This window comes from Salmo trutta, chromosome 10, assembly GCF_901001165.1.
Source record: "Salmo trutta chromosome 10, fSalTru1.1, whole genome shotgun sequence".
In the NCBI taxonomy this organism is placed as follows: Eukaryota; Metazoa; Chordata; class Actinopteri; order Salmoniformes; family Salmonidae; genus Salmo; species Salmo trutta.
Genome location: NC_042966.1, coordinates 8,472,568 through 8,498,304, shown reverse-complemented (window position 1 = coordinate 8,498,304; position 25,737 = coordinate 8,472,568). Strand labels below are relative to the sequence as shown.

General features: G+C 44.3%; 1 protein-coding gene across 1 annotated transcript in view; it reads left to right on the top strand.

Moving 5' to 3' along the window:
- LOC115201046 (TANK-binding kinase 1-binding protein 1-like) overlaps window positions 1–25,737 on the top strand; it is a 109,755-nt gene that overhangs the window by 31,131 nt on the left and 52,887 nt on the right. Inside the window, exon 2 of the mRNA XM_029764273.1 lies at window positions 21,708–21,951. Within this exon, the coding sequence (XP_029620133.1) occupies window positions 21,724–21,951 (228 nt within the window). The 5' untranslated portion in view covers window positions 21,708–21,723. The remainder of the gene's footprint in view (window positions 1–21,707; window positions 21,952–25,737) is intronic.

Sequence of the window (25,737 nt, the reverse complement as noted above, 5' to 3'; positions counted from 1 at the left end):
TGAGGCGTGAGAGCCCTACGAGCCGGCTGAAGCGTGGGAGCCTGATGAGCCAGCTGAGGCATGACGTGGGATGAGAGCCTGATGAGCCGGCTGAGGCATGGGAGCCCGAGGAGCTGGCTGAGGCATGACGTGGGATGGGCGCCTGCTGAGACAACCGAGGAAAGGAAACCTCTTGAGCCAGTTCCTACGGCAGCGGCACCCGGACCCGACATCACCAACAAAACAAAAAACCTCCTTGATGCTTCAAATATTGGTGTCAGCATTCTGTAAGGACAGACGTTGGAGACGAGAATCAAGTATAGGGAGTGAACATTTCATGAAACACGGACAGGAACAGAATATAGTCAGCGTCTGGACAGAGGAAAACAACAATAATGCTGACACGGGGATGAAACCGAGGAGACAGACAGATATAGAGGAAGGCAATCAAAACGTGAAGGAGTCCAGGTGAGTCCAATGAGTGCAGATGCGCGTAATGAGGGTGACAGGTGTGCGTAATGAAGGGCAGCCTGGCGCCCTTGAGCGCCAGAAAGGGGAAGTGGGAGCAGGCGTGACACTACTAACATCTTACTACACAACATACACTTAGTATTACTTTCTTAACTACAGTACACATATCTCCCTGGCAGACTGCATGGTACTATTTCCCTTCTACATGCTGTATTTATTCAGAGCCATATCCCTGTAATGCTTGGAGAAGATCTAATGTCAACTGTTATCGAGGTGTTGTGGTTGCAGGTTCACTTGGCACATCTAAAGCCTTTTCTTTTGGGGTGTTGCTATAGGCCACCAAGTGCTTACAGTCAGTATCTAAATGATGTGTGGGAAATGCTTGATAGTGTATGTGATGTAAACAGAGAGGTCTACTTTCTTGGGGACCTGAATATTGACTGGTTTTTATCAAGCTGTCCGCTCAAGAGGAGGCTTCTTACTGTAACCAGTGCCTGTAATCTGGTTTAGGTTATTAATCAACCTACCAGGGTGTTTACAAACACAACAGGAACAAGATCATCCACATGTATCGATCACATTTTTACTAATACTGTAGAACTTTGTTCTAAAGATGTATCCGTACCCATTGGATGCAGTGATCACAATATAGTGGCTATCTCCAGGAAAGCCAAAGTTCCAAGAGCTGGGCCTAAAATACTGTATAAGAGATATTTTTTGTTGTTGCTGTGACTCTTATGTGGATGATGTGATTAATGAGGAGCATCCAGACGCTGCCCTTGATGCATTTATGAAATTGCTTCTTCCAATTATTGATAAACATGCACCTGTTAAGAAACTGACTGTTAGAACTGTTAAGGCTCCATGGATTGATGAGGAATTTAAAAACTGTATGGTTGAAAGAGATGGTGCAAAAGAAGTGGCTAATAAGTCTGGCTGCACATCTGACTGGCTCACTTACTGAGTTACTCATCTGACTTACTCACTTACTGAGAAATGATGTGACTAAACTCAACAAAAAGAAGAAGAAACTGTATTATGAAGCCAAGATCAATGATATAAAGAATGGTGGGAAAAAACATTGGAGTACTTTAAATTATGGGCAGAAAGACAAATTCAACTGCATCTTTCATCGAATCAGATGGCTTATTCATCACGGAACCATTTGATGTTGCCAATTATTTTAATGATTATTTCATTGGCAAAGTGGGAAAACTTAGGCAGGAAATGCCAACAACAAACAGTGAGCAATTGTATTCATGCATAAAAAAACATATAATGAAAGAAAAGCATTGCAAGTTTGAATTTTGTAAAGTTAGTGTGGGAGAGGTGGGAAAATTGTTATCGATCAACAATGACAAACCTCCTGGCATTGACAACTTAGATGGAAAGTTACTGAGGATGGTAGCTGAATCTATAGCCACTCCTATCTGTCATATGTTTTATTCGAGCCTTTTGGAACGTCTTTGTCCTCAGGCTTGAAGGGAAGCCAAAGTAATTCCACTACCAAATAGTGGTAAAGCGGCCTTTACTGGTTCTAACAGCAGACCTATAAACTTGCTGCCAGCTCTTAGCAAACTGTTGGAAAAATTGGTGTTTGACCAAATACAATGCTATTTCTCTATAAACAAATGAACAACAGACTTTCAGCATGCTTATAGAGAAGGGCACTCAACCTGTACTGCACTGACACAAATTACTGATGATTGGTTGAAAGAAATTGATAGTAAAAAGATTGTGGGAGCTGTACTATTAGATTTCAGTGCAGCCTTTGATATTATTGACCATAACCTGTTGTTGAAAAAAAACGTGTGTTATGGCTTTTCAACCTCTGCCATATCGTGGATTCAGAGCTATCTATCTAATAGAACTCAAAGGGTTTTCTTTAATGGAAGCTTCTCTAATGTCAAACATGTAAAGTATGGTGTACCGCATGGCAGCTCTCTAGGCCCTCTACTCTTTTCTATTTTTGCCAATGACCTGCCACTGACATTAAACAAAGCATGTGTGTCCATGTATGCTGATGATTCAACCATATACGCATCAGCAACCACAGCTAATGAAGTCACTGAAACCCTTAACAAAGAGTTGCAGTCTGTTTTGGAATGGGTGGAAAGTAATAAACTGGTCCTGAACATCTCTAAAACTAAGAGCATTGTACAAATCATTCCTTAGGTTCTAGACCTCAGCTGAATCTGGTAATGAATGGTGTGGCTGTTGAACAAGTTAAGGAGACTAAATGACTTGGTGTTACTTTAGATTGTAAACTGTCATGGTCAAAACACATAGATTCAATGGTTGTAAAGATGGGGAGAGGTCTGTCCGTAATAAAAAGAGATGCTCTGCTTTTTTGACACCACACTCCAAAAAGCAAGTTCTGCAGGCTCTAGTTTTGTCTAATCTTGATTATTGTCCAGTCGTGTGGTCCAGTGCTGCAAGGAAAGACCTAGTTAAGCTGCGGCTGGCCCAGAACAGAGCAGCACATGTTGCTCTTAATTGTAATCAGAGGGCTGATATAAATACTATGCATGCCAGTCTCTCTTGGCTAAGAGTTGAGGAGAGACTGACTGCATCACTTCTTTTTTTATAAGAAACATCAATGTGTTGAAAATCCCAAATTGTTTGCATAGTCAACTTACACACAGCTCTGACACACACACTTATCCCACCAGACATGCCATCAGGGGTCTTTTCACAGTCCCCAAATTCAGAACAAATTCAAGAAAGCATACAGTATTATATAGACCCCAAATTGCATGGAACTTCCTTCCATCTCATATTGCTCAAATAAACAGCAAACCTGGTTCCAAAAAACTGCTAAAGCAACACCTCTCACAGCGCCTCTCCCCTATTTGACCTAGATAGTTTGTGTGTATGCATTGATATGTAGGCTACATGTGCCTTTTACGTTTTTTCTTGTCTATTGATGTTCTGTATTATGTCATTCTGTATTATGTTCCATGTTTTGTGTGGACCCCAGTAAGAGGAGCTGCTGCTCTTGCAACAGCTAATGGGGATCCAAATAAAATAAAATAAAAAATAACACACTCTTCTTCTCTGCGTGATTCTGCTCCTCTCTATCTCATCCTTCCATCTTATCTCTTCCAAGTAGCAATCGTTCACTCCAGTGTTTATGCCTACTGTGCATGTGGCTGTGCTCGGTGGCCTTAATGTTGCTTCGTAACAGCTGAGCAGTTGAAATGATGGGGAAGGAATGCTTCCTGGTTAGAGCCTCTGACTCAATACTGTGTGTGTGTGTGTGTGTGTTTTGGTGGGTGTGTACACATGCACACGTGTGTGTGTTTATGCGTCTGCATGTTTGTATGTGTGTGCTTCTGTGCGAGTGTGTGCCCAAGTTTGATGGAGAGCTTATAGGTGGCAGGTGTAGGATGGGTGCGGGTTGTGATTGGATGAAAAAATGACATAGAAAACACCAGAATCTCATTGTTTTCTGTTTGCACTTGGAGACTGCTGCAGACTTTGAGCTAGCCTTGAGAAGGAGGGACTGCAATGCTAATAATGAGGAGATGAATGTATGTTGTGGGAAAGTTCTCATTGAAACTTTGGTGCTGAGAGTAATTCCTCCTCCTTGGGGGGCTGTAATGAACTTTGCTGCTGGAGCTGCGGGTTCCCTCCAGTACGACAGGGTGGATGAATGAGAGAGAGAGAGAGAGAGAGAGAGAGAGAGAGAGCACATTGTCTACCCCCTGCTCCATCCATCAATTTCTTTGGTGACGCCCGCCTCCACATTTTCACACAAACCCCCTACACATACACGCACGCACTAAGGATGGAGCCTGCTGCTGCATTTTGCCAGAACTGCCTACGCTGATGGAGAGGGATGAATCATGGCATGGAATGGCTCAGCACAGCATTACATGTGGTGGCTGTGCAGTGTGAACATGCAGTGCCGTGAAAAAGTATTTTCCCCCTTTCTGATTTTCTCTATTTTTGCATATTTTTGATATTGCATGTTATCAGATCTTCAACCAATTTGCCCCCTTTCAGATTTTCTCTATTTTAGAATTTTTTTTATACTGAATATTATCAGATGTTCAACCAAAACCTAATATTAGACAAAGGGAACCTGAGTTTACAAATACCCCCCAAAAATACTTTATTTAAAAAATATATTTGATTTATTTAATTATCTTTTGTTATGCAACACCCAATTCCCCTTTGTGAAAAAGTAATTGCCCCCTTACACTCAATAACTGGTAATTACACCTTTAGCTGCAATGACTGCAACCAAATGCTTCCTGTAGTTGTTGATCAGTCTCTCACATCGCTGTGGAGGAATTTTGTCCCACTCTTGCATGAAGAACTGCTTTAAATCAGCAACATTTGCGGGTTTTCAAGCATGAACTGCACATTTCAAGTCCTGCCACAACATCTCAATTGGGATTAGGTCTGAACTAAGACTAGGCCATTCCAAAAATGAAAATGTGTTGCTCATTTTCATGTCCCAGCTGAGCTTTAGCTTCAGCTCACAGATGAATGGACTGACATTCTCCTGTAGAATTCTCTGATACAGAGAGGAATTCATGGTTCCTTCTATTAAGGCAAGTCGTCCACGTCCTGAGGCAGCAAAGCATCCCCAAACCATTACACTACCACCACCATGCTTGACCGCTGCTATGAGGTTCTTACTGTGGAATACAGTGTTCGGTTTTCGCCAGACATAATGGGACCCATCTCATCCAAAAAGTTGACTCAAGTTTGCCTAAAAGCACCTGGAAGCACCTGGATGATCATCAAGACTCTTGCAAGAATGTTCTATGGACAGATTAGTCAAAAGTATAACTTTTTGGACGACATGGGTCCCATTACATACCGTCTACACAGTACTTTTTTGAAGCACCTTTTGCAGCGATGACAGTATGACTCTACAAGCTTGGCACACCTGTATTTGGGGAGTTTCTCCCATTCTTCTCTTCATATCCTCTCAAGCTCTGTCAGGTTGGATGGGGAGCATCGCTGAACAGCTATTTTCAGGTCTCTCCAGAGATGTTAGATCGGGTTCAAGTCCGGGCTCTGGCTGGGCCACTCAAGGACATTGAGAGACTTGTCCCAAAGCCACTCCTGCGTTGTCTTGGCTGTGTGCTTAGGGTTGTTGTCCAGTTGGAAGGTGAACCTTCGCCCCAGTCCGAGGTCCTGAGCACTCTGGAGCAGGTTTTCATCAAGGATCTCTCTGTACTTTGCTCTGTTCATCTTTCCTTCGATCCCGACTAGTCTCCCAGTCCTTTCCACTGAAAAACATCCCCACAGCATGATGCTGCCTCCACCATGCTTTACCGTAGGGATGGTATTGGCCAGGTGATGAGCGGTGTCTGGTTTCCTCCAGACGTGCTGCTTGGCATTCAGGCCAAAGAGTTCAATCTTGGTTTCATCAGAACAGAAAATATTTTTTCTCATGGTCTGAGAGTCCTTTAGGTGCCTTTTGGCAAACTCCAAGCAGGCTGTCATGTGTATTTTTCTGAGGACAGGCTTCCGTCTGGCCACTCCACCTTAAAGGCTTGGTTGGTGGAGTGCTGCAGAGATGGTTGTCCTTCTGGAAGGTTCTCCCATCTCCACAGAAGAACTCTGGAGCTCAGTCAGTGTGACCATCGGGTTCTTGGTCACCTCCCTGACCAAGGCCCTTCTCCCCCGATTGCTCAGTTTGGCCGGGTGGCCATCTCTAGGAAGAGTCTTGGTGGTTCTAAACTTCTTCTATTTGAGAATGGAGGCCTCTGTGTTCTTGGGGACCTTCAATGCTGCAGAAATGTTTTGGTACCCTTCCCCAGAACTGTGCCTCAACACAATCTTGTCTCTGAGCTCTACGGACAATTCCTTCGACCTCATGGCTTGGGGTTTGCTCTGACATGTCACAGGGATGTACTTGGCCGTACTCACCACCCTCTGTAGCGCCTTGCGGTCGGGTGCCTTGCAGTTGCAGTACCAAGTGGGGATGCAGCCAGTGAAAAAGCTCTGAATGGTGCAGCTGTAGAACCTGTTGAGGATCTGAGAGCCCATGCTAAATCTTTTCAGCTTCCTGAGGGGGAAGAGGAGCTGTTGTGCCCTCTTCAGAACTGTATGGGTGTGTGTGGACCATGTTAATTCCTTAGTGATTTGGACACAGAGGAACTTTAAGCTCTCGATCCGCTCCACTATAGCCACTTCGTGGTGGATGGAGGCATGATCGCCCCTTAATTTCCTGTAGTCCACTATCAGTTATTTTGTCTTGCTGACACTGAGGAAGAGTTTGTTTTCCTGGCACTACACTGCTAGGTCTCTGACCTCCTTGCTATAGGCTGCCTCATCGTCGTCGATAATCAGTCCTACCACCGTTGTGTCATCAACAAACTTAATGATGGTGTTTGAGTTGTGCATGGCCATTCATTCGTGGATGAACATGGAGTACAGGAGGGGACAACACACACCCCTAAGGGGCCCCTGTGTTGATGGTCAGTGTGGTGGATGTGTTGCTGCCTACCCTCACCACCTGGGGGGCGGCACATCAGGAAGTCCAGGATCCAGTTGCAGAGGGAGGTGTTCAGTCCCAGGGTCCCAAGCTTAGTGATGAGCTTGGAGGGGACTATGACTACAGCGCAGCATTCAACACCAATGAACAGCATTCTTACATTGGTATTCCTTTTGTCCAGGTGGGTGAGGGCAGTGTTGAGTGCAATAGAGATTGCATCATCTGTGGATGTGTTGGGGCAGAATGTGAATTGGAATGGGTCCAGGGTGTCTGGGATAATGGTGTTAATGTGAGCCATGACCAGCCTTCCAAAGCATTTCATGGCTATAGATTTGAGTGCTTTGAGGCAATAATCATTTAGGCAGGTTACCTTGGCATTCTTGGGCACAAGAACTATGGTGATCTGTTTGAAACAAGTTGGTATTACAGACCGGGTCAAGGATATGTTGAAAATGTCAGTGAAGACACTTGCCAGCTGCTACGTGCAAGCTATGAGTATGTGTCCTGGTATTCTGTCTGGCCCTGTGGCGTGGCGAATGTTAACCTGTTTAAAGGTCTTACTCATATTTGCTATGGAGAACAAGATAACACAGTTGTCCGTAACACCTGGTGCTCTCATGCATGGTTAAGTGTTGCTCGACTCAAAGTGAGCATAGAAGGCATTTAGCTCGTCTGGTAGGCTCATGTCTCCGAGCAGCTCACGGCTGGTTTTCCCTTTGTAATCCTTGATATTTTGCAAGCCCTGCCACATCTGTCGAGCATCAGAGCCGGCGTAGTATAATTTGATCTTAGTCCTGTTTTAACACTTTGCCTATTCGATGACCCTTTAATCAGTACTTTGAAGCACCTTCGGCAGCGATTACAGCCTCGAGTCTTCCTGGGTATGACGCTACAGGCTTGGCATACCTGTATTTGGGGAGTTTCTCCCATTCTTCTATGCATATCCTCTCAAGCTCTGTCAGGTTGGATGGGGAGCATTGCTGCACAGCTATTTTCAGGTCACCGTAGGGATGGTGTCCGGTTTCCTCCAGATGTGACGGTTGGCATTCAGGCCAAAGATTTCAATCTTGGTTTCATAAGAGCTCTGTCAGAGTGACCTCCTTGATCAAGGCCATTCTCCCCAATTGCTCAGTTTGGCTGTGAGGCTAGCTCTAAGAAGAGTCTTGGTGGTAAAAAACTTCTTCCATTTAAGAATGATGGAGGCCACTGTGTTCTTGGGGACCTTCAATGCTGCATATATTTTTGGTACCCTTCCCCAGATCTGTGCCTCGACACAATCCTGTCTCTGAGCTCGACGGATAATTCCTTAGACTTCATGGCTTGATTTTTGGTCCATGCACTGTCAACTGTGGGACCTTATATAGACAGGTGTGTGCCTTTCCAAATCATGTCCAATCAATTAAATGTATCACAGGTGGACTCCAATCAAGCTATAGAAACATCTCAAGGATGATCAATGGAAACAGGATGCACCTGAGCTCAATTTAATTTAGAGTCTCATAGCAAAGGGCCTGAATACTTATGTAAATAAGATAGCTCTGTTTTTTATTTTTAATACATTTGCAAAAAATACATTTTTTGCTTTATCATTATGGGGTATTGTGTGCAGATTTGAGGATTTTTTACAAAATGTATCCATTTTAGAATAAGGCTGTAACGTAACAACATTTCGAAAAAGTCAAGGGGTCTGAATACTTTCCGAAGGCACTGTAGCTGTATCTTGACATTGGACTTTCGAGCTCTTAAATCATCTGACAAACATTGATTGTGAAGTGAACTATCATTAACATGGGGAATTGGGTATTTGGAGGATCTATCCTGAAGTATGTGGTAGGCTACTTTGTTTAAAGTCCGGTCTTAACATGTGTGAAATGCTTGATAATATATGTGATATCAACAGAGAGGTACACTGACGCTCCAGATACTCAACTAGTCTAAAGAAGGCCAGTTTTATTGTTTCTTTAATCAGAACAACCATTTTCAGCTGCCCTAACATAATTGCAAAAGGGTTTTCTAATGATCAATTAGCCTTTTAAAATGATCAACTTGGATTAGCTAACACAACGTGCCATTGGATCACAGGAGTGATGATTGGTGATAATGGGCCTCTGTAAGCCTATGTAGATATTCCATTAAAAATCAGCTACAATAGTCATTTACAACATTAACAATGTCTACACTGTATTTCTGATCAATGTTATGTTATTTTAATGGACAATTTTTTTTATTTTCTTTCAAAATCAAGGACATTTCTAAGTGACCCCAAACTTTTGAATGGTTTTTCTGGGTGATTTAAATATTGACTGGCTTTCATCAAGCTGCCCACGCAAGAAAAAGCTTCAAACTGTAACTGGTGCCTGCAACCTGGTTCAGATTATCAATAAACCTACCAGGGTAGTTACAAACAGCACAGGAATGAAATCATCAACATGTATTGAGCTCATGCTGCAGAAATGTGCTTGAAAGCAGTATCCAGATCTATCGGATGTAGTGATCACAATATAGTAGCCATATCTAGGAAATCCAAAGTTCCAAAGGCTGGGCCTAATATAGTGTATAAGGTGTCATACAATGAGTTTTGTAGTGATTCTATGTTGCTCATGTAAATAATATTTGTTGGTCTGTGGTGTGTAATGAGGAGCAAACTGACGTTGCACTTGACACGTTCATGAAATTGCTTATCCCAGTTACTATTAAGCATGCACCCATTAAGAAAATGACTGTAAAAACTTAAATCCCTGTGGATTGATGAGGAATGAAAAAAATTGTATGGTTGAGAGGGATGCGGCAAAAGGAATGTCAAATAAGTGTGGCTGCACAATCTATTGGCAAACATACTGCAAAGTGAGAAATCATGTGACTAAACTGAATAAAAAGAAGAAGAAACTACACTATGAAACAAAGATAAATGACATAAAGAATGATAGTAAAATGCTTTGGAGTACCTTTAATTACATTTAGGGAAAAAAGGCAAACTCAGCTTGTTCATTCATTGAATCAGATGGCTCATTCATTACAAAACCGACTGATATTGCCAACTACTTTAATTATCTTTTCATTGGCAAGATTAGCAAACTTAGGCATGACATGCCAGCAACAAACGCTGACACTACACATCCAAGTAAACTCAGCAAAAAAAGAAACGTCCTCTCACTGTCAACTGCATTTATTTTCAGCAAATTGAACATGTATAAATATTTGTATGAACATAACAAGATTCAACAACTGAGACATAAACTGAATAAGTTCCACAGACATGTGACTGACAGAAATTGAATAATGTGTCCCTGAACAAAGGGGGGGTCAAAATCAAAAGTAACAGTCAGTATCTGGTGTGGCCACCAGCTGCATTAAGTACTGCAGTGCATCCCCTCCTCATGGACTACACCAGATTTGCCAGTTCTTGCTGTGAGATGTTACCCCACTCTTCCACCAAGGCACCTGCAAGTTCCCGAACATTTCTCAGGGGAATGGCCCTAGCCCTCACCCTCCAATCCAACAGGTCCCAGACGTGCTCAATGGGATTGAGATCCAGGCTCTTCACTGGCCATGGCAGAACACTGACATTTCTGTCTTGCAGGAAATCACGCACAGAACGAGCAGTATGGCTAGTGGCATTGTCATGCTGGAGGGTCATGTCAGGATGAGCCTGCAGAAAGGTTACAACATGAGGGAGGAGGATGTCTTCCCTGTTAACGCACAGCGTTGAGATTGTCTACAATGACAACAAGCTCAGTCCGATGATGCTGTGACACACGGCCCCAGACCATGATGGACCCTTCATCTCCAAATCGATCCCGCTCCAGATTACAGGCCTCTGTGTAACGCTCATTCCTTCAACGATAAACGCGAATCCGACCATCACCCCATGTCAGACAAAACCGCGACTCGTCAGTGAAGAGCCCTTTTTGCCAGTCCTGTCTGGTCCAGCGACGGTGGGTTTGTGCCCATAGGCGACGTTGTTGCCGGTGATGTCTGGTGAGGACCTGCCTTACAACAGGCCTAGAAGCCCTCAGTCCAGCCTCTCTCAGCCTATTGAGGACAGTCTGAGCACTGATGGTGGGATTGTGCGTTCCTGGTGTAACTCGGGCAGTTGTTGTTGCCATCCTGTACCTGTCCCGCAGGTGTGATGTTCGGATGTACCGATCCTGTGCAGATGTTGTTACTCGTGGCCTGCCACTGCGAGGACAATCAGCTGTCTGTCCTGTCTCCCTGTAGCGGTGTCTTAGGCGTCTCACAGTACAGACATTGCAATATATTGCCCTGGCCACATCTGCAGTCCTCATGCCTCCTTTCAGCATGCCAAAGGCACGTTCACGCAGATGAGCAGGGACCCTGGACATCTTTCTTTTGTGAAGTTATTTGGATTTTTACGAATTATCTTTGAAAGACAAGGTCCTGAAAAAGGGACGTTTCTTTTTTTGCTAAGTTTATATCTGATCAAATGATGAAAGACAATAATTGTAATTTTGAATTCCATAAAGTGAGTGTGGAAGAGGTGAAAAAATTATTGTTGTCTATCAACAATGACAAGCCACCAGTGTCTGACAGCTTGGATGGAAAATTACTGCGGGAACGATATTGCCACCCATGTTTGCCATATTTTCAATATAAGCATACTAGAAAGTGTGTGCCTTCATGCCTGCAGGGAAGCAAAAGTCATTCCGCGCCTAAGGACAGTAAAGCCCTCTTTAGTGGCTCAAATAGCTGACCAATCAGCCTGTTACTCAACCCTTAGTAAAGTTTTGGAAACAATTGTGTTTGACCAGATACAATGCTATTTTACAGTAAACAAATTGACAACAGACTTCCGGCACGCTTATAGGGAAGGACATTCAACAAGCTCAGCACACAAATGACTGATGATTGGATGAGAGAAATTGATGATAAAAAGATTGTGGGGGCTGTTTTGTTAGACTTCAGTGCGGCTTTTGACATTATTGATCATAGTCTGCTGCTGGCAAAACTTATGTGTTATGGCTTTATACCCCCTACTATATTGTGGATAAAGAGTTACCTGTCTAACAGAACACAGAGGGTGTTCTTTAATGGATGCCTCTCCAACATACTCCAGGTAGAATCAGGAATTCCCCAGGTTAGCTAGCTAGGGCCCTTACTTTTTTCAATCTATGTATGCAGATGACTCAATACTATACATGTCAGTTACTTCAGCAACTGAAATGACTGCAACATTTAAAGAGCTGCAGTTAGTTTCAGAATGGGTAGCAAGGAAGAAGTTAGTCCTAAATATTTCAAAAACTAAAAGCATTGTATTTGGGACAAATCTTTCACTAAACCCTAAACCTCAACTAAATCTTGTAATAAATAATGTGGAAATTGAGCAAGTTGATGTGACTAAACTGCTTGGAGTAACCCTGGACTGTAAACTGTCATGGTCAAAACATATTCATACAACAGTTGATAAGATGGGGAGAAGTCTTTCCATAATAAAGTGCTTCTCTACCTTCTTAACAGCACTATCAACAAGGCAGGTCCTACAGGCTCTAGTTTTGTTGCACCTGGACCACTGTTAAGTCGTGTGGTCAGCTGCCTTGGCAGCAGCTAATGGGGATCCATAGCAAATACGAAAAGTCTTGAAATCTTGGCAAGTATATGTTCACTCAGGAGCCATCAATGGGCTTTTCATGCTTGACATCAGCTAACCCAGAATAAGAACTGTAAAGATGTGAACATGCAGGACATTTGCATGCCATTGTATCCCTGCTTTTTCTATCTCTGGCATACACATCAAGTCACACACACACACACACACACTCACACACACACACTCACAGTGACTCACTCTCAAAGTTCTTTGATTCTGAATCTGTTGCCATTGGAATACCTTCAGCTTGACCCGTCTGGCGAGGGTTTCTCGCTTCTTTCACATATTATTTATGCCCGGAGCCAACAACACACTAAACGGATTGCATCTTAGAGGAAGAATAATTGATGAATTATTCTAACGTCAGAATTATGAGCTGCAGCATCTGGACAAAATACCCAGAAACATCTCTCTTCTGGCCTCAAGTGATAAAGTGTCCAAAGCCGCTGGGGAATGGGGATGCAACTTTACTCAGAACGACCCATGAAAAATGGAGAAGTACACACACCCCAGTGGTTCAGGTGCTGGAGAGAAAAACAAATGTGAAGAAATGAAATATGTCCACAGCTCTGTATACGTAGACTGTCTCAATACATCCTAGTGGGACTGTGAGCGTAGCTTTTGTCACATCTTTCATGTGTTTACTCACAATGGCTGCCCATGATTAATACAGATCCTCATATTATGGGATACATATGGCACAGTATGTGTGATATACTATATGATTTTACAATCTAACCCCACATAGCAGGTACACTACACAAGACAACAGGCTGATGGCGACAACACATAGTGATTCTGTAATATTATGCATGCTGATGCCGTCATTCTTCAGTAACTGTCAATAAAGCATTCCCTTCTTGCCTAATGAACATGAACACAGGCCTACTATTATGTTGGCGTGTTAGTGTAGTGTGCTACCCAACCAGTATGCACAGTGTCTGGTTCTAATGGTGGTGGTAGTATAGTCATATAGGGCGGTAGAAGGTGCTGCTATGTCTCTGTGCTGGTGCAATGTGTGCCATCTCAGCCCAATGTAATGTATGATTTCCTGTAGTAATCGCTCTAATGAAGCAGGCATTGAGGGGAGGCAGCCAGTTTCATTACACTGGGTCCACCAGGGCTCCAACTAGAGTACCAGCAAATGAGCCCTGCAGGTCAGAGAGAGAGAGACAGAGAGAGAGAGAGAGATGTAAGGGGTGAGGAGGGTAGGCAGCAGCCAGAGAATGGCCAGAGAAATGCCATAAATTCAGAACGGACAAGATGGATGCTCTGTCTCCCTGTGCTTTGTTTTATTCCAGGGGGAGTCTGTGGTCATGGCTTTGGCTATTGATCAGCGTAGGTCTTTATCGGAAGGTGTTGGAACCACAGGTGTAGCCCCGCCTGCTGTGAAAGGAATGTTGCCGTTCCGTTCCGGGTAGATGGTTCATAAAGGGTCCTTTGTTGGGTGAAAAGGCTTCTCCTACACCTACAGGGACAGCCAAAAAAACTGTCAAGTGTAGCCTATCAGGCTAATAATAAGGATAGGCCCATATATAACAGCCAGGTTTGAAGACACCGGCTGTGTTTATATTGAAAGTGTGTAGAGTTTGATATCGCTCATACACACACGTGTCAGTATCCATGTCCAAGCAGTAGCAAGTTGTCACGTCCTGACCAGTAAAGGGGTTATTTGTTATTGTAGTTTGGTCAGGACGTGGCAGGGGGGTGTTTGTTTTTTGTGCTTCGGGGTTTGTTGATATATGTGTTTATGTAGAGGGGTGTTTGTTTAGAGTATTCTGGGGTTTTGGTTATGTTCTATGTTGTGTATTTCTATGATCTATCTATGTTGTGTTTTTCTTTGTGTTGGCCTGGTATGGCTCTCAATCAGGAACAGCTGTACATCGTTGTTGCTGATTGAGAGTCATACTTAGATAGCCCTGTTTTCACCTGTCCCTTGTGGGAAGTTGTTTTTGCATAGCTTTGTGTGTGTGTGTGTGTGTGTGTGCGCGCGCGCGCGCGCGCGCGTGTGTGTGCGTGCGTGCGTGCGTGTGTGTGCGCGTGCGTGCGTGCGTTCGGTTTCTTGTTTTGGTTTCGTTACGTGTTCAATAAAAGTTAAAATGAGCACTCAACCCGCTGCGCCTTGGTCTACCACGTACGACAACCGTTACACAAGTAGACTAGGATGCTGCTGTGCAAATGTTCTGTTTGCTCTCCAAGTTCTGTGTGCATCTGTGTGTCTTGCCTACTGTTTGTTTAAAATGATTGGATTACACATCCTTCTCTGTAGGCCTATGTAGTGATGCTTGTGCAGTGAAAAAATTGAAAGTATTGATGTCATCATTGGTGCAATTCATCTTCCATGACAACTAACTGCCCAAAGTCATGGTGGAATGTGAGGGGACTGAGGGCTGGTCACTGTGAATTAGCATGTGGTCAGTTAGCTTGGCTAGCTAGCACAGAGCATGAGGCTAGCCTAGAGTGTTCGCATAGGATGTCTAGGGCAAATGTTACAATATTATTACATACTGTGGTGAGGCGGCTTGTCATTGACTTCTATGCCTCTCACTTCCCTTTCCCTCACTGAATATTTTGCCAGAAGAGTCTGGATGTTCCCATTACATGCTGACCAGACCGCTCGCGCACATGTTGATTTTGTCCACCCACACCAGACGTGATCAGGACACGCAGGTTGGAATATCAAAATGAACTCTGAACCAACTATATTAATTTGGGGACAGGTCGAAAAGCATTAAACATGTATGGCAATTTAACTAGCTAGCTTGCTGTTGCTAGCTAATTTGTGTTGGGGATATAAACATTGGGTTGTTATTTTACCTGAAATGCACAAGATCCCCTACTCTGACAATGAATCCACAGATAAAAGGGTAAAAGTTTGTTTCTAGTAATCTCTCCTCCTTCAGGCTTCTTCTCCTTCGTTGGACTTTATATGGCGGTTGGCAACCAACTTTAAGGTGCATTACCACCAACAACTAGACTGGAGTGTGGACCACAGTTCATCTTTCAATTCTCCACATGGGTATATGCTCTGTTGTGGAAATAATTTTAATCAAAGGAGACGTTTAGATTTCTTCACAACAACATTACTGCTGTAATGGAGCCGTCAACAACCACCTCGGGAGGTGATTGTTGAGAACACAATGAGCAGAGTTGGGTTGCAACCTTTATAGACTAAGCACATCCTTCTGAGTATGTGACAAAGAACAGATGTGTGGAATGGGTCAAAGGTGAGGTTTTGTATGTGAGAAAGAAGTAACCCCCCAGACAGATAACATTTGCTGTGAAGACTGTTCTAATTGTATAGAAATCAAAGACAAAGTTCCTCCCATCAGCCGTCCACACCAGAGACATCTCCTCCCTGGTACCTCATAGTACACAAACACCAACTCATTCTATGGAATGCAGGCTGTAAGTTTTATCACCAAGCCATCATAAATAAATTTCCAGCACCAAGCCCCAGAGGCCCAACTCAGTCCCACAGACACAGATAAGAGAGTACTCATCAAAGCTATTTGATGCAAGAACAGTATTATGACATAATCTTGTAATTTTCTACCATAGCTCCTAAAAACCAATGAGGAGATGGGAGAGGCAAGACTTGCAGCGCTTCAAGCATCACAAATAGAACCAAGTTCTATTTTTTAATCACCTGGCTACGCAGACGCTCGTTGACCCGCGCGAGCAGTGATTAAATAACATGTATGTGTAAATTAATTTTGCAACCCTCGCGCACGCGACGCAGGCGGTGTGGTCAGCATGTTAGAGATAGTTTATAGACATGCAAGGAGTTGCATTAGCCTTAATGACATTTTAGCAATGTCTTCGACAGGATGCTGAATGCATGGAGTGATGATTTGAGAGCAGCCAAATGCTCCAGTTATGAATGTTACTGTAACATGAGTATTCTTTGTATAATTAGTGGATACTAGACCAGGTGTTACACAGACATTCTGCATGAAGTTCCCTATTTATGTCAATTCAGCTTCTGCCAGTTTGTGTTGCAGGTTGGCATTTATTGGAATGACTCATGTCCTGGAGGCAGTTTTGCAGAGTGGTCACTAGCTGGCACAGCTACAAAGTCATAAAATCGGATATTAAACCTAACCTTAATCACACTGTTAACTCTAATGCCTAACCCTTACCTTACATTAAGACCAAAAGCAAATATCAGTTTTCAAGAATTCTTACGATATAGACAATTTTGACTTTGCAGCTGGCATAGCGCTCAGTTCTACCCCCAGGACAAGATTCATGACAATAAACGTCAACCTGCGTCAACATTTGTCAACCTTTGTTTCTTCCATTATTTCATGTTGTTCATCTGCTGTTTGATCATCTGAGTGGAAGCAGTGTGTATGAACTCATGAGCACTTAGAAGTTAGATGTTTTCTTTACTTCTCATTTTATTTTCATGTCATTGCTTCTTTTGTTTGTGTTCCTGCGCTTCACCGGCGGTCCTGTGCTCTGCTTCTGAGCAACTTTGCAGTATTTAGTTTTTTTGTGTGTTATTTCTTACATTATTAGTCCAGAAAGTTTTTTGTGTTATTACATACAGCCGGGAAGAACTTTTGTATATCAGAGCGGCGGTAACTCACCAGCATTACGACCAGGACTACGACTTTCCCGAATTGGATCCTTTGTTCGTACCCCACAGGGCAATTCAACTTATCCCAGAGGCTGCTCAAAGATGCCGTCGGTAGAGAAGAGGTATTCGGAATGGACTTCTAGTACGACTCAGAGACGTGCACACCATCCACCGCTTCTCGCTAATGTTCAGTCTCTGGACAATAAAGTAGACTAGTTAGGGCGAGGATCTCCTTCGAGAGAGACATCAGGGACAGTCCCCGTCCATACAGCCAGCTGGGTTCTCAGTACATTGTGCAGACAGGATTAAAGAACTCTCTGGGAAGAAGAAAGGTGGGGTTGTATGTTTCATGATTAACTACTCATGGTGGGATTGTGATAATGTACAGTGAGGGGGAAAAGTATTTGATCCCCTGCTGATTTTGTACGTTTGCCCACTGACAAAGAAATGATCAGTCTATAATTTTAATGGTACGTTTATTTGAACAGTGAGAGACAGAATAACAACAACAAAAATCCAGAAAAACGCAAGTCAAAAATGTTATAAAATGATTTGCATTTCAATGAGGGAAATAAGTATTTGACCCCTCTGCAAAACATGACTTAGTACTTGGTGGCAAAACCCCTGTTGGCAATCACAGAGGTCAGACATTTCTTGTAGTTGGCCACCAGGTTTGCACACATCTCAGGAGGGATTTTGTCCCACTCCTCTTTGCAGACCTTCTCCAAGTCATTAAGGTTTCGAGGCTGACGTTTGGCAACTCAAACCTTCAGCTCCCTCCACAGATTTTCTATGGGATTAAGGTCTGGAGACTGGCTAGGCCACTCCAGGACCTTAATGTGCTGGTCCCCCTGCTCAAGAAAGCACATATACATGCCCGGCTGAAGTTTGCCAATGAACATCTGAATGATTCAGAGGATAACTGGGTGAAAGTGTTGTGGTCAGATGAGACCAAAATGGAGCTCTTTGGCATCAACTCAACTCGCCATGTTTGGAGGAGGAGGAATGCTGCCTATGACCCCAAGAACACCATCCCCACCGTCAAACATGGAGGTGGAAACATTATGCTTTGGGGGTGTTTTTCTGCTAAGGGGACAGGACAACTTCACCGCATCAAAGGGACGATGAACGGGGCCATGTACCGTCAAATCTTGGGTGAGAACCTCCTTCCCTCAGCCAGGGCATTGAAAATGGGTCGTGGATGGGTATTCCAGCATGACAATGACCCAAAACACATGGCCAAGGCAACAAAGGAGTGAAGGCAACAAAGGCAACAAAGGCAACACAACAGCCCTCAAGGAACTACACTGGACTTTGTGCAAACTGGAAAACACATATCCTGAGGCTGCATTTATTGTAGCTGGGGATTTTAACAAAGCAAATTTGAGGAAAACGGTACCGAAGTTCTACCAACACATTGATTGTAGTACTTGCGCTGCTAAAACACTCAACCACTGCTACTCCAACTTCCGGGATGCCTACAAGGCCCTCCCCTGCCCTCCCTTTCGCAAATCAGATCATGACTCCATTTTGCTCATCCCTTCCTATAGGCAGAAACTCAAACAGGAAGTACCTGTGCTAAGGTCTATTCAACGCTGGTCTGACCGATCGGTATCCATGCTCCAAGCTTGTTTTGATCACACGGATTGGGATATCTTCCGGGTAGCCTCTGAGAATAACATCAACATATACACTGACACGGTGACTGAGTTCATCAGGAAGTATATAGTGGATGTTATTCCCACTGTGACTATTACAACCTACCCAAATCAGAAGCTGTGGATAGATAGATGGCAGTATTCGCGCAAAACTGAAAGTGCAAACAACCACATTTAACCATGGCAAGGTGATTTGGAATATGGTTGAATACAAACAGTGCAGTTATTCCCTCCGTAAGACAATCAAACAGTCGCAATTCAACGGCTCAAACATGAGATGTATGTGGCAGGGACTACAGACAATCACGGATTACAAAGGGAAAACCAGCCATGTTGCGGACATCGACGTCTTGCTCCCGGACAAGCTAAACACCTCCTTCGCCCGCTTTGAGGATAACACAGTGCCACCGGCGTGGCCCACTCCCAAGGACTGCGGGCTCTCGTTTTCCGTGGCCGACGCGAGTAAGACATTTAAACGTGTTAACCCTTGTAAAGCTGCCGGCCCAGACGGCATCCCTAGATGCGTCCTCATAGAATGCGCAGATCAGCCGGCTGGAGTGTTTACGGACATATTCAATCTCTCCCTATCCCAGTCTGCTGTCCCCACTTGCTTCAAGATCTCCACCCTTGTTCCTGTAACCAAGAAAGCAAAGGTAACTGAACTAAATGACTATCGCCCCGCAGCACTAACTTATGTCATCATAAAGTTCTTTGAGAGGCTAGTTAAGGATCTTATTACCTCTACCTTACCTGACACCCTAGACCCATTAAATTTGCATACCACCCCAATAGATCTACATACGATGCACTCGCCATTGTGCTGCACACTGCCCTATCCCATCTGGACAAAAGGAATACCTATGGAAGAATGCTGTTCATTGACTATAGCTTAGTCTTCAACACCATAGTATCCTCCAAGCTCATCATTAAGCTCGGGGCCCTGGGTCTGAACCCTGCCCTGTATAACTGGGTCCTGGATGTCCTGACGCCTGCCCTCAGGTGGTGAAGGTAGGAAACAACACCTCCACTACGCTGATCTTCAACACAGGGGCCCCACAACTGTGCCTGCTCAGCCCCCTCCTGTACTCCCTGTTCACCAATGACTGCGTGACCATGCATGCCTCCAACTCAATCAAGTTTGCAGACTACACAACAGCTGTACGCCTCATTACCAACAATCACGAGACAGCCTGCGGGGAGGAGGTAAGGGCCCTGGCGAAGTGGTGCCAGGAATTCCGGTGTGCTGGCCTTCTAGGCAGAGTTGCAAAGAAAAAGGCATATCTAAGACTCGCCAATAAAAATAAACGATTAAGATGGGCAAAAGAACACAGACACTGGACAGAGGAACTCTGCCTAGGCCAGCACCCCAGATTTGCCTCTTCACTGTTGACGTTGAGACTGGTGTTTTGCGGGGAGTATTTAATGAAGGTGCCAGTTGAGGACTTGTGAGGCTTCTGTTCCTCAAACTAGACACTCTAATGTACTTGTCCTCTTGCTCAATTGTGCACAGGGGTCTCCCACTGCTCTTTCTATTCTGGTTAGAGACAGTTTACGCTATTCTATGAAGGGAGTAGTACACAGCATTGTACGAGATCTTCAGTTTCTTGGCAATTTGCTTTTATTTAAAAAATAAAAGCAACATTTTTAAGTGACCTCAAACTTTTGAACGGTAGTGTATGTTTAGGTGAAGTTTGTCATTTTTGCTAGTGTTAGCATTGCTCATGGGGAGGGTGCTCAGATCCTGGTAGACCTACCTGTGCTAAGTGAGTTGTACAGGCAGAAATGCGTGCTTAGGGCTAGTCCTTTATGGACCCTTTCAGTGTTTTCTTCTTTTGTTGTTGTGTTTTTGTACTTTGAGGTTTTTTGTAAATATTTTGCCCAGCTTAATTTTGTAGCACCTTTTATTTAATAAACCTATGTAACCGATGTGAAATGGCTAGTTAGTTAGCGGTGGTGCGCGCTAATAGCGTTTCAGTCGCTGACGTCACTCGCTCTGAGACTTGAAGTAGGGTTTCCCCTTGCGTCGCAAGGGCCGTGGCTCTTGTGGCGCGATGGGTAATGATGCTTCGGTGGGTGTCAGTTGTTGATGTGTGCAAGGGTCCCTGGTTCGAGCCCGGGTTGGGGTGAAGAGAGGGACGGAACCTACACTGTTACATTGATGCTAATAGTGTTTCAGTCGGTGACGTCACTCGCTCTGAGACTTGAAGTAGGGTTTCCCCTTGTGTCGCAAGGGCCGCGGCTTTTGTGGCGCAATGGGTAACGATGCTTCGTGGGGTGTCAGTTGTTGATGTGTGCAAGGGTCCCTGGTTCGAGCCCGGGTTGGGGCGAAGAGAGGGACGGAACCTACACTGTTACACCTACACCAGATTTTGCACCTTGAACTTTTTAAAATTATTTTTATTTAACCTTTATATAACCAGGTAGGACCCATTGTGGTTAAAAAACTATTTTGCGAGGGCGACCTGGCAAGAAGGCAAAACAGGGAAATAGAAATATTACAATAAAATACTAAATACACACAAAAGACAAAGTGTCACAAGTTACGGATACAATTGAATATTAGAAAAAACTGCAGCTATCAAACAGTGTTGTCGATGAGAATCTTAAAAACAGGCAAGGACACTAACTCCCCTAACTTTAATATCTTTTGAAGCATATGCCAGGATGAAGGGGCATTATGGGAAAAAGTCGCTCTGAATAAGAGCGTCTGCTAAATGACGTAAATGTAAATGTAAAAATATTGTTTTGCCTCCTGCTGCACAATTGCCCTTAAGACTGAGACACGTACCCCTTTCACAGACTATAACTAGGGCCCAGAGTTGTTCCTTTCCAGGAAATATGGTCAGGAAAAAAACTCTTGGCCTCACACCACACATAGTGTTTCTACATACTGTATCTTCATACTAATCATCTCTCTCTCTCTCTCTCTGTCTCGTTCTATCCTGACAGGTTGAGGCTCTGAGCAATGGAATCTCTATTCGGTGGTGAGCTGAGGCTACTGGGAGGTGGCGAGGGCTTGAAGGAGGACAGCTGTGGCGACGTAGGCTGGTCCTCCTCATCCCTCCCTGATGATATGTACTCCGTCTCCCACTTCGCCCTCATCACCGCCTACCAGGACATCAAGACACGGCTCGCGGGCCTGGAGAGAGAGAACAGTGGCATCAAGAGGAAGCTCAAGATCTACGAGATCAAGGTAGGGCTAAGAGCCGATTGGCATATGAGCTTTTCCTGATCCTGACCATGTGACTTGACCAGGAAATAATCTAAACTCTAGTTAGAGAGAGCTCTGAGATTTTTCTGGGAAGGAAAAACTCCTGGAATAGTTGTTAGAGGAGTGGAATAAGTCTCACTTACTGGCTAATCTAGCTTCCATATTCCCTATATTGACGACTAACACTGTTGCATGTTGTGTGTGAGGGACGAGGGTCTCTGTATCTCATCAGTGGTGATATTGTGCTGAGTCAGTGATGTGCCACTCATGCTCTCTACGTACATGGAGTAGCAGAGTAGTGGTGTAGAGGGACACAGCTGGTGCAGCAGATGAACTCTCTGAGCTGTCCCACCTGGCAGGGTGACTGTGATGTGGGTGAGAACACTGCAGATGAGATGAAAGAGAGGAGAGAGAACAGTTGAGGGAGAGAGAGAGGGATGGAGGGAGGGAAGAGAGAGAGAGGGAGAAGTGCGATGGCTGAATGACAAAGGACAGAGTGCAAATGAGGGAGAAAGAGAACGTGAGAGAGAAGGGCATGAGAGAGAGAAAGAGAAGAAGAGAGAGGTAGGGTGATGAAGAGGGTGCCCTCGGACCTTCAGATTGCTTGTTTTGTCTGTACTGCCTCCCCAGATGTGTGTACGCTCAGTCACTCACTAACACACCTGTCCATAACAGAGCAGCTGGCACTCAAGGCTTTGCCACTAGGTTGCATTTCAGTGAAATGGTTATAAATTATTTATTAAAGGAACAGTTTGTTCAGTTTGAATCACGCAAAAAACGAATGTATTGATTTTGTTAGTACTGAATTAGTCTCTTGTGACAGACAATGAGACAAAATTTAATAGCTGGCCAGTTCGCATGCAAGATAATGCGATTGGTCTTTCCAAAATTGAATAAATGGTCTGAATCTGAGTATCAGATATGAAAATGTTGGAAAATGTTCTCCAACTTTAAGACCGGCTAAGAGTAAGGTGGCTGACTAGTAGAGAGTTTAGAGTGGCTGGTGCCTCACAGTGTGAGGACTGTGTGGCCCTGAAGAGTTCCTTCCAGAGCTACAACACACTCTGCTAATTCAGTCTAAGTAGAAAGAGGTGTTTTTCTAAATGGAAAATGTTTGTTTGGTCCTCACATCAATATCATTGGATGATTTAAGTCAGTCAAATTTTGGCACTCCAAAAGAGATATGCATTAAGATGGAAACACTCATGTGATTTCTGGTTATATTATATAACGTGTGTTGTTCTGTCTTTGTGTGAAGTCAAATCAAATGTTATTTGTCACGTGCCGAATTCAACAGTTGTAGGAATACTGAAAAATATGGGTTGTTTATGAATTCAAAGGACCAATAAAAAGGAATAAAAAATGTAGGTGCTGGATTTTTGGCCGGTAGCAACCACCACATTGTGTTCCGTTCAGAACACGAGGAAGCAGTAGTTCCAATTCAAGGGTTTAATGAAGATACACACACACAACACCACTCTCTCTGATACTAATTGTGGTTCTGTAAAGAAAAGAGGAGAACTTAGGCTATAGCACAGTATGGGAAAATTTGCCTATTTGCATGTCAACATTTAAACAGACTATGTGGACTCAAACACATGCTAGATGCACAAAGAACAATAGAGCAATGTAGAAATATCTACACATTTGAAAACGTAATAAGCATGAGCGATCTACAACCAAATCGCTAATCGCTAATAAGCATGCTAAATAGTCATGCATTCCGGATGACAATGCTAATGCTAGCAGGAGTATGCAAGCTAGGTAGCTAGCTAGCAAGTTTACACAAATGGTACATATTTATAACAGACACTATTTAGCTCCAAACAACAAGACATCAGGATTTTGGTACTTACATTTAGATGCTCGCACAATAAACATCAAAAAGAAAAGCAATTTCTTCTAAGGCCGTAGAATAAGCAGGAGAGAAAAACAGGCTGGTCATCAGAATGGAAACTACAAACTGCCTGAGGCCCTGCCTGGTCGGATATTATGCTAAGTCCTGGGAAAAAAGGATGCTGATAGGCTAATAAAATTATAATGATTGGTGTGACCTTATTCCAATAGGTAAACCAAAAGAAAGTTGGTCTCTTGGAAAAGAGATGAGCTGGCTATTTTTACAGCCACACGCAAATGTGTTATACATATTTGCTTCAACTGACAAGCCAGCTAAGGGTCAGTAGCTTCTTGAGGAAGGATGGACAGCTGGATGAGTCGAGCAACATGCCTGACGTAGGTTCTGTCCTTGACTTGGATCTCTGCTGTCCTCATTTTCCCGTCTGCTCCAGGGATAACTTACTTGATAGTTCCAACTCCTCCACGATCATCATAACCGTCCGAACTACAAGGTCTTTCTTATCCTTGTGCCACTTATGGCGGCCTTGAAGTGCAGGTAAGTAGTTCCATGTGAAGCAGTGCCAGAAATGGTCGGCTAGAACCTGGCTGTGTCTCCATTTTTTGCGACTGAGCAGTTCAGACTCTGGGTAGACCACCTGTTGTAGTGATGAGTCTGGCCGCCCCATGAGAAGAGAGTTTGGAGTGATTGGATCCGGATCCGCAATGTCCGATGACACATATCCCAAGGGATTGGAGTTCAAGATCCCTTCTATTTCGATTAGGACAGTCCTCAGCACCTCTTCAGAGATATTCTGTGCACCATGGGTGGTTTGCAGGGCAGTCTTGATGGATCTGATCTCTCTCTCCCAGCATCCTCCAAAGTGTGGTGCACTTGGTGGGTTGAAGGCGAAGCGAATCTTCTGACTGGCTAACTGTTCCTGGAACTGTGGGTGGAGACTCGTGAAGGCCTCCTGTAGCTCTCGCTCCACTCCCTTGAAATTTGTTCCTTGATCGGACAGAAACTCAAATGGCTTTCCTCTTTAAGCGATTAAGGAACTGGAATCCATGTTCGTCAGTAGATCCACTTGTGCAGCCCGGGTGGTCATGGACTTAAAGATGATGCCCCTTCTCTTTTAATTTCTTCGGCCAATCTTGATGATATATGGTCCAAAGCAGTCCACGCCTGTAGAATAAAATGTGGGCTTGTGGAGCCACAGTTGGGATGGAGGCAGGTCAACCATCCTAGGCACATCTGGCTGGCCTCGCTACATCCTGCATCCGGTGCAGCCAAGCTGAAAACAGCAAATGGGTGCCCTCCCTCTCAGAATTCAGAACCTTCGACGTAACTCAGCAAACACCCTCTCTGGTCCTGGGTGCCTCAGCTGCTCATCATATTTCTTGATCTACAACCTGGTGAGTGGATGACCTGGGTCCAGAACCACCTCCAAATGCAATCTCCAACACGGTATCAGTCTGGTGTCATTGTCATACTCCGGGGCCAGCTTCACCAGATGGCTGCTCGGAGGGATTGGCTTCCCTGCCTCTAGTAGGGAGAGGTCTTCTGGGAAGCTCTCAGACTGAGCATGTCTGAGTACTTCGAGTTCTGCTTGCTTGAAATCATCAACTGAAGGGCTGTCTGCACTACTGGCCGCCCCGTGTAGCAACTGCACTGTGGCTTCCACCAGCTCATGGAAAGTGTTGAACTGGGCAACATCAGAGAGAGACAACGTGAAGTCCGCTGACAGGAGTCCACAGAAGGTAGGCTTCCGCAGCTCCTTTGCTTTGTCGGGAGGTACTGCCACAGGAATGGAGGACCTTGACTCCAACGGTTGTGTTCTGAAAGCTGAGACAGCATCTTGCCGCATGTGATATCGTCATCCGGATTTCTCTCCATGTCCGCGCAATGCCAGGCCTGGGGGTCCGTGAGCTCCT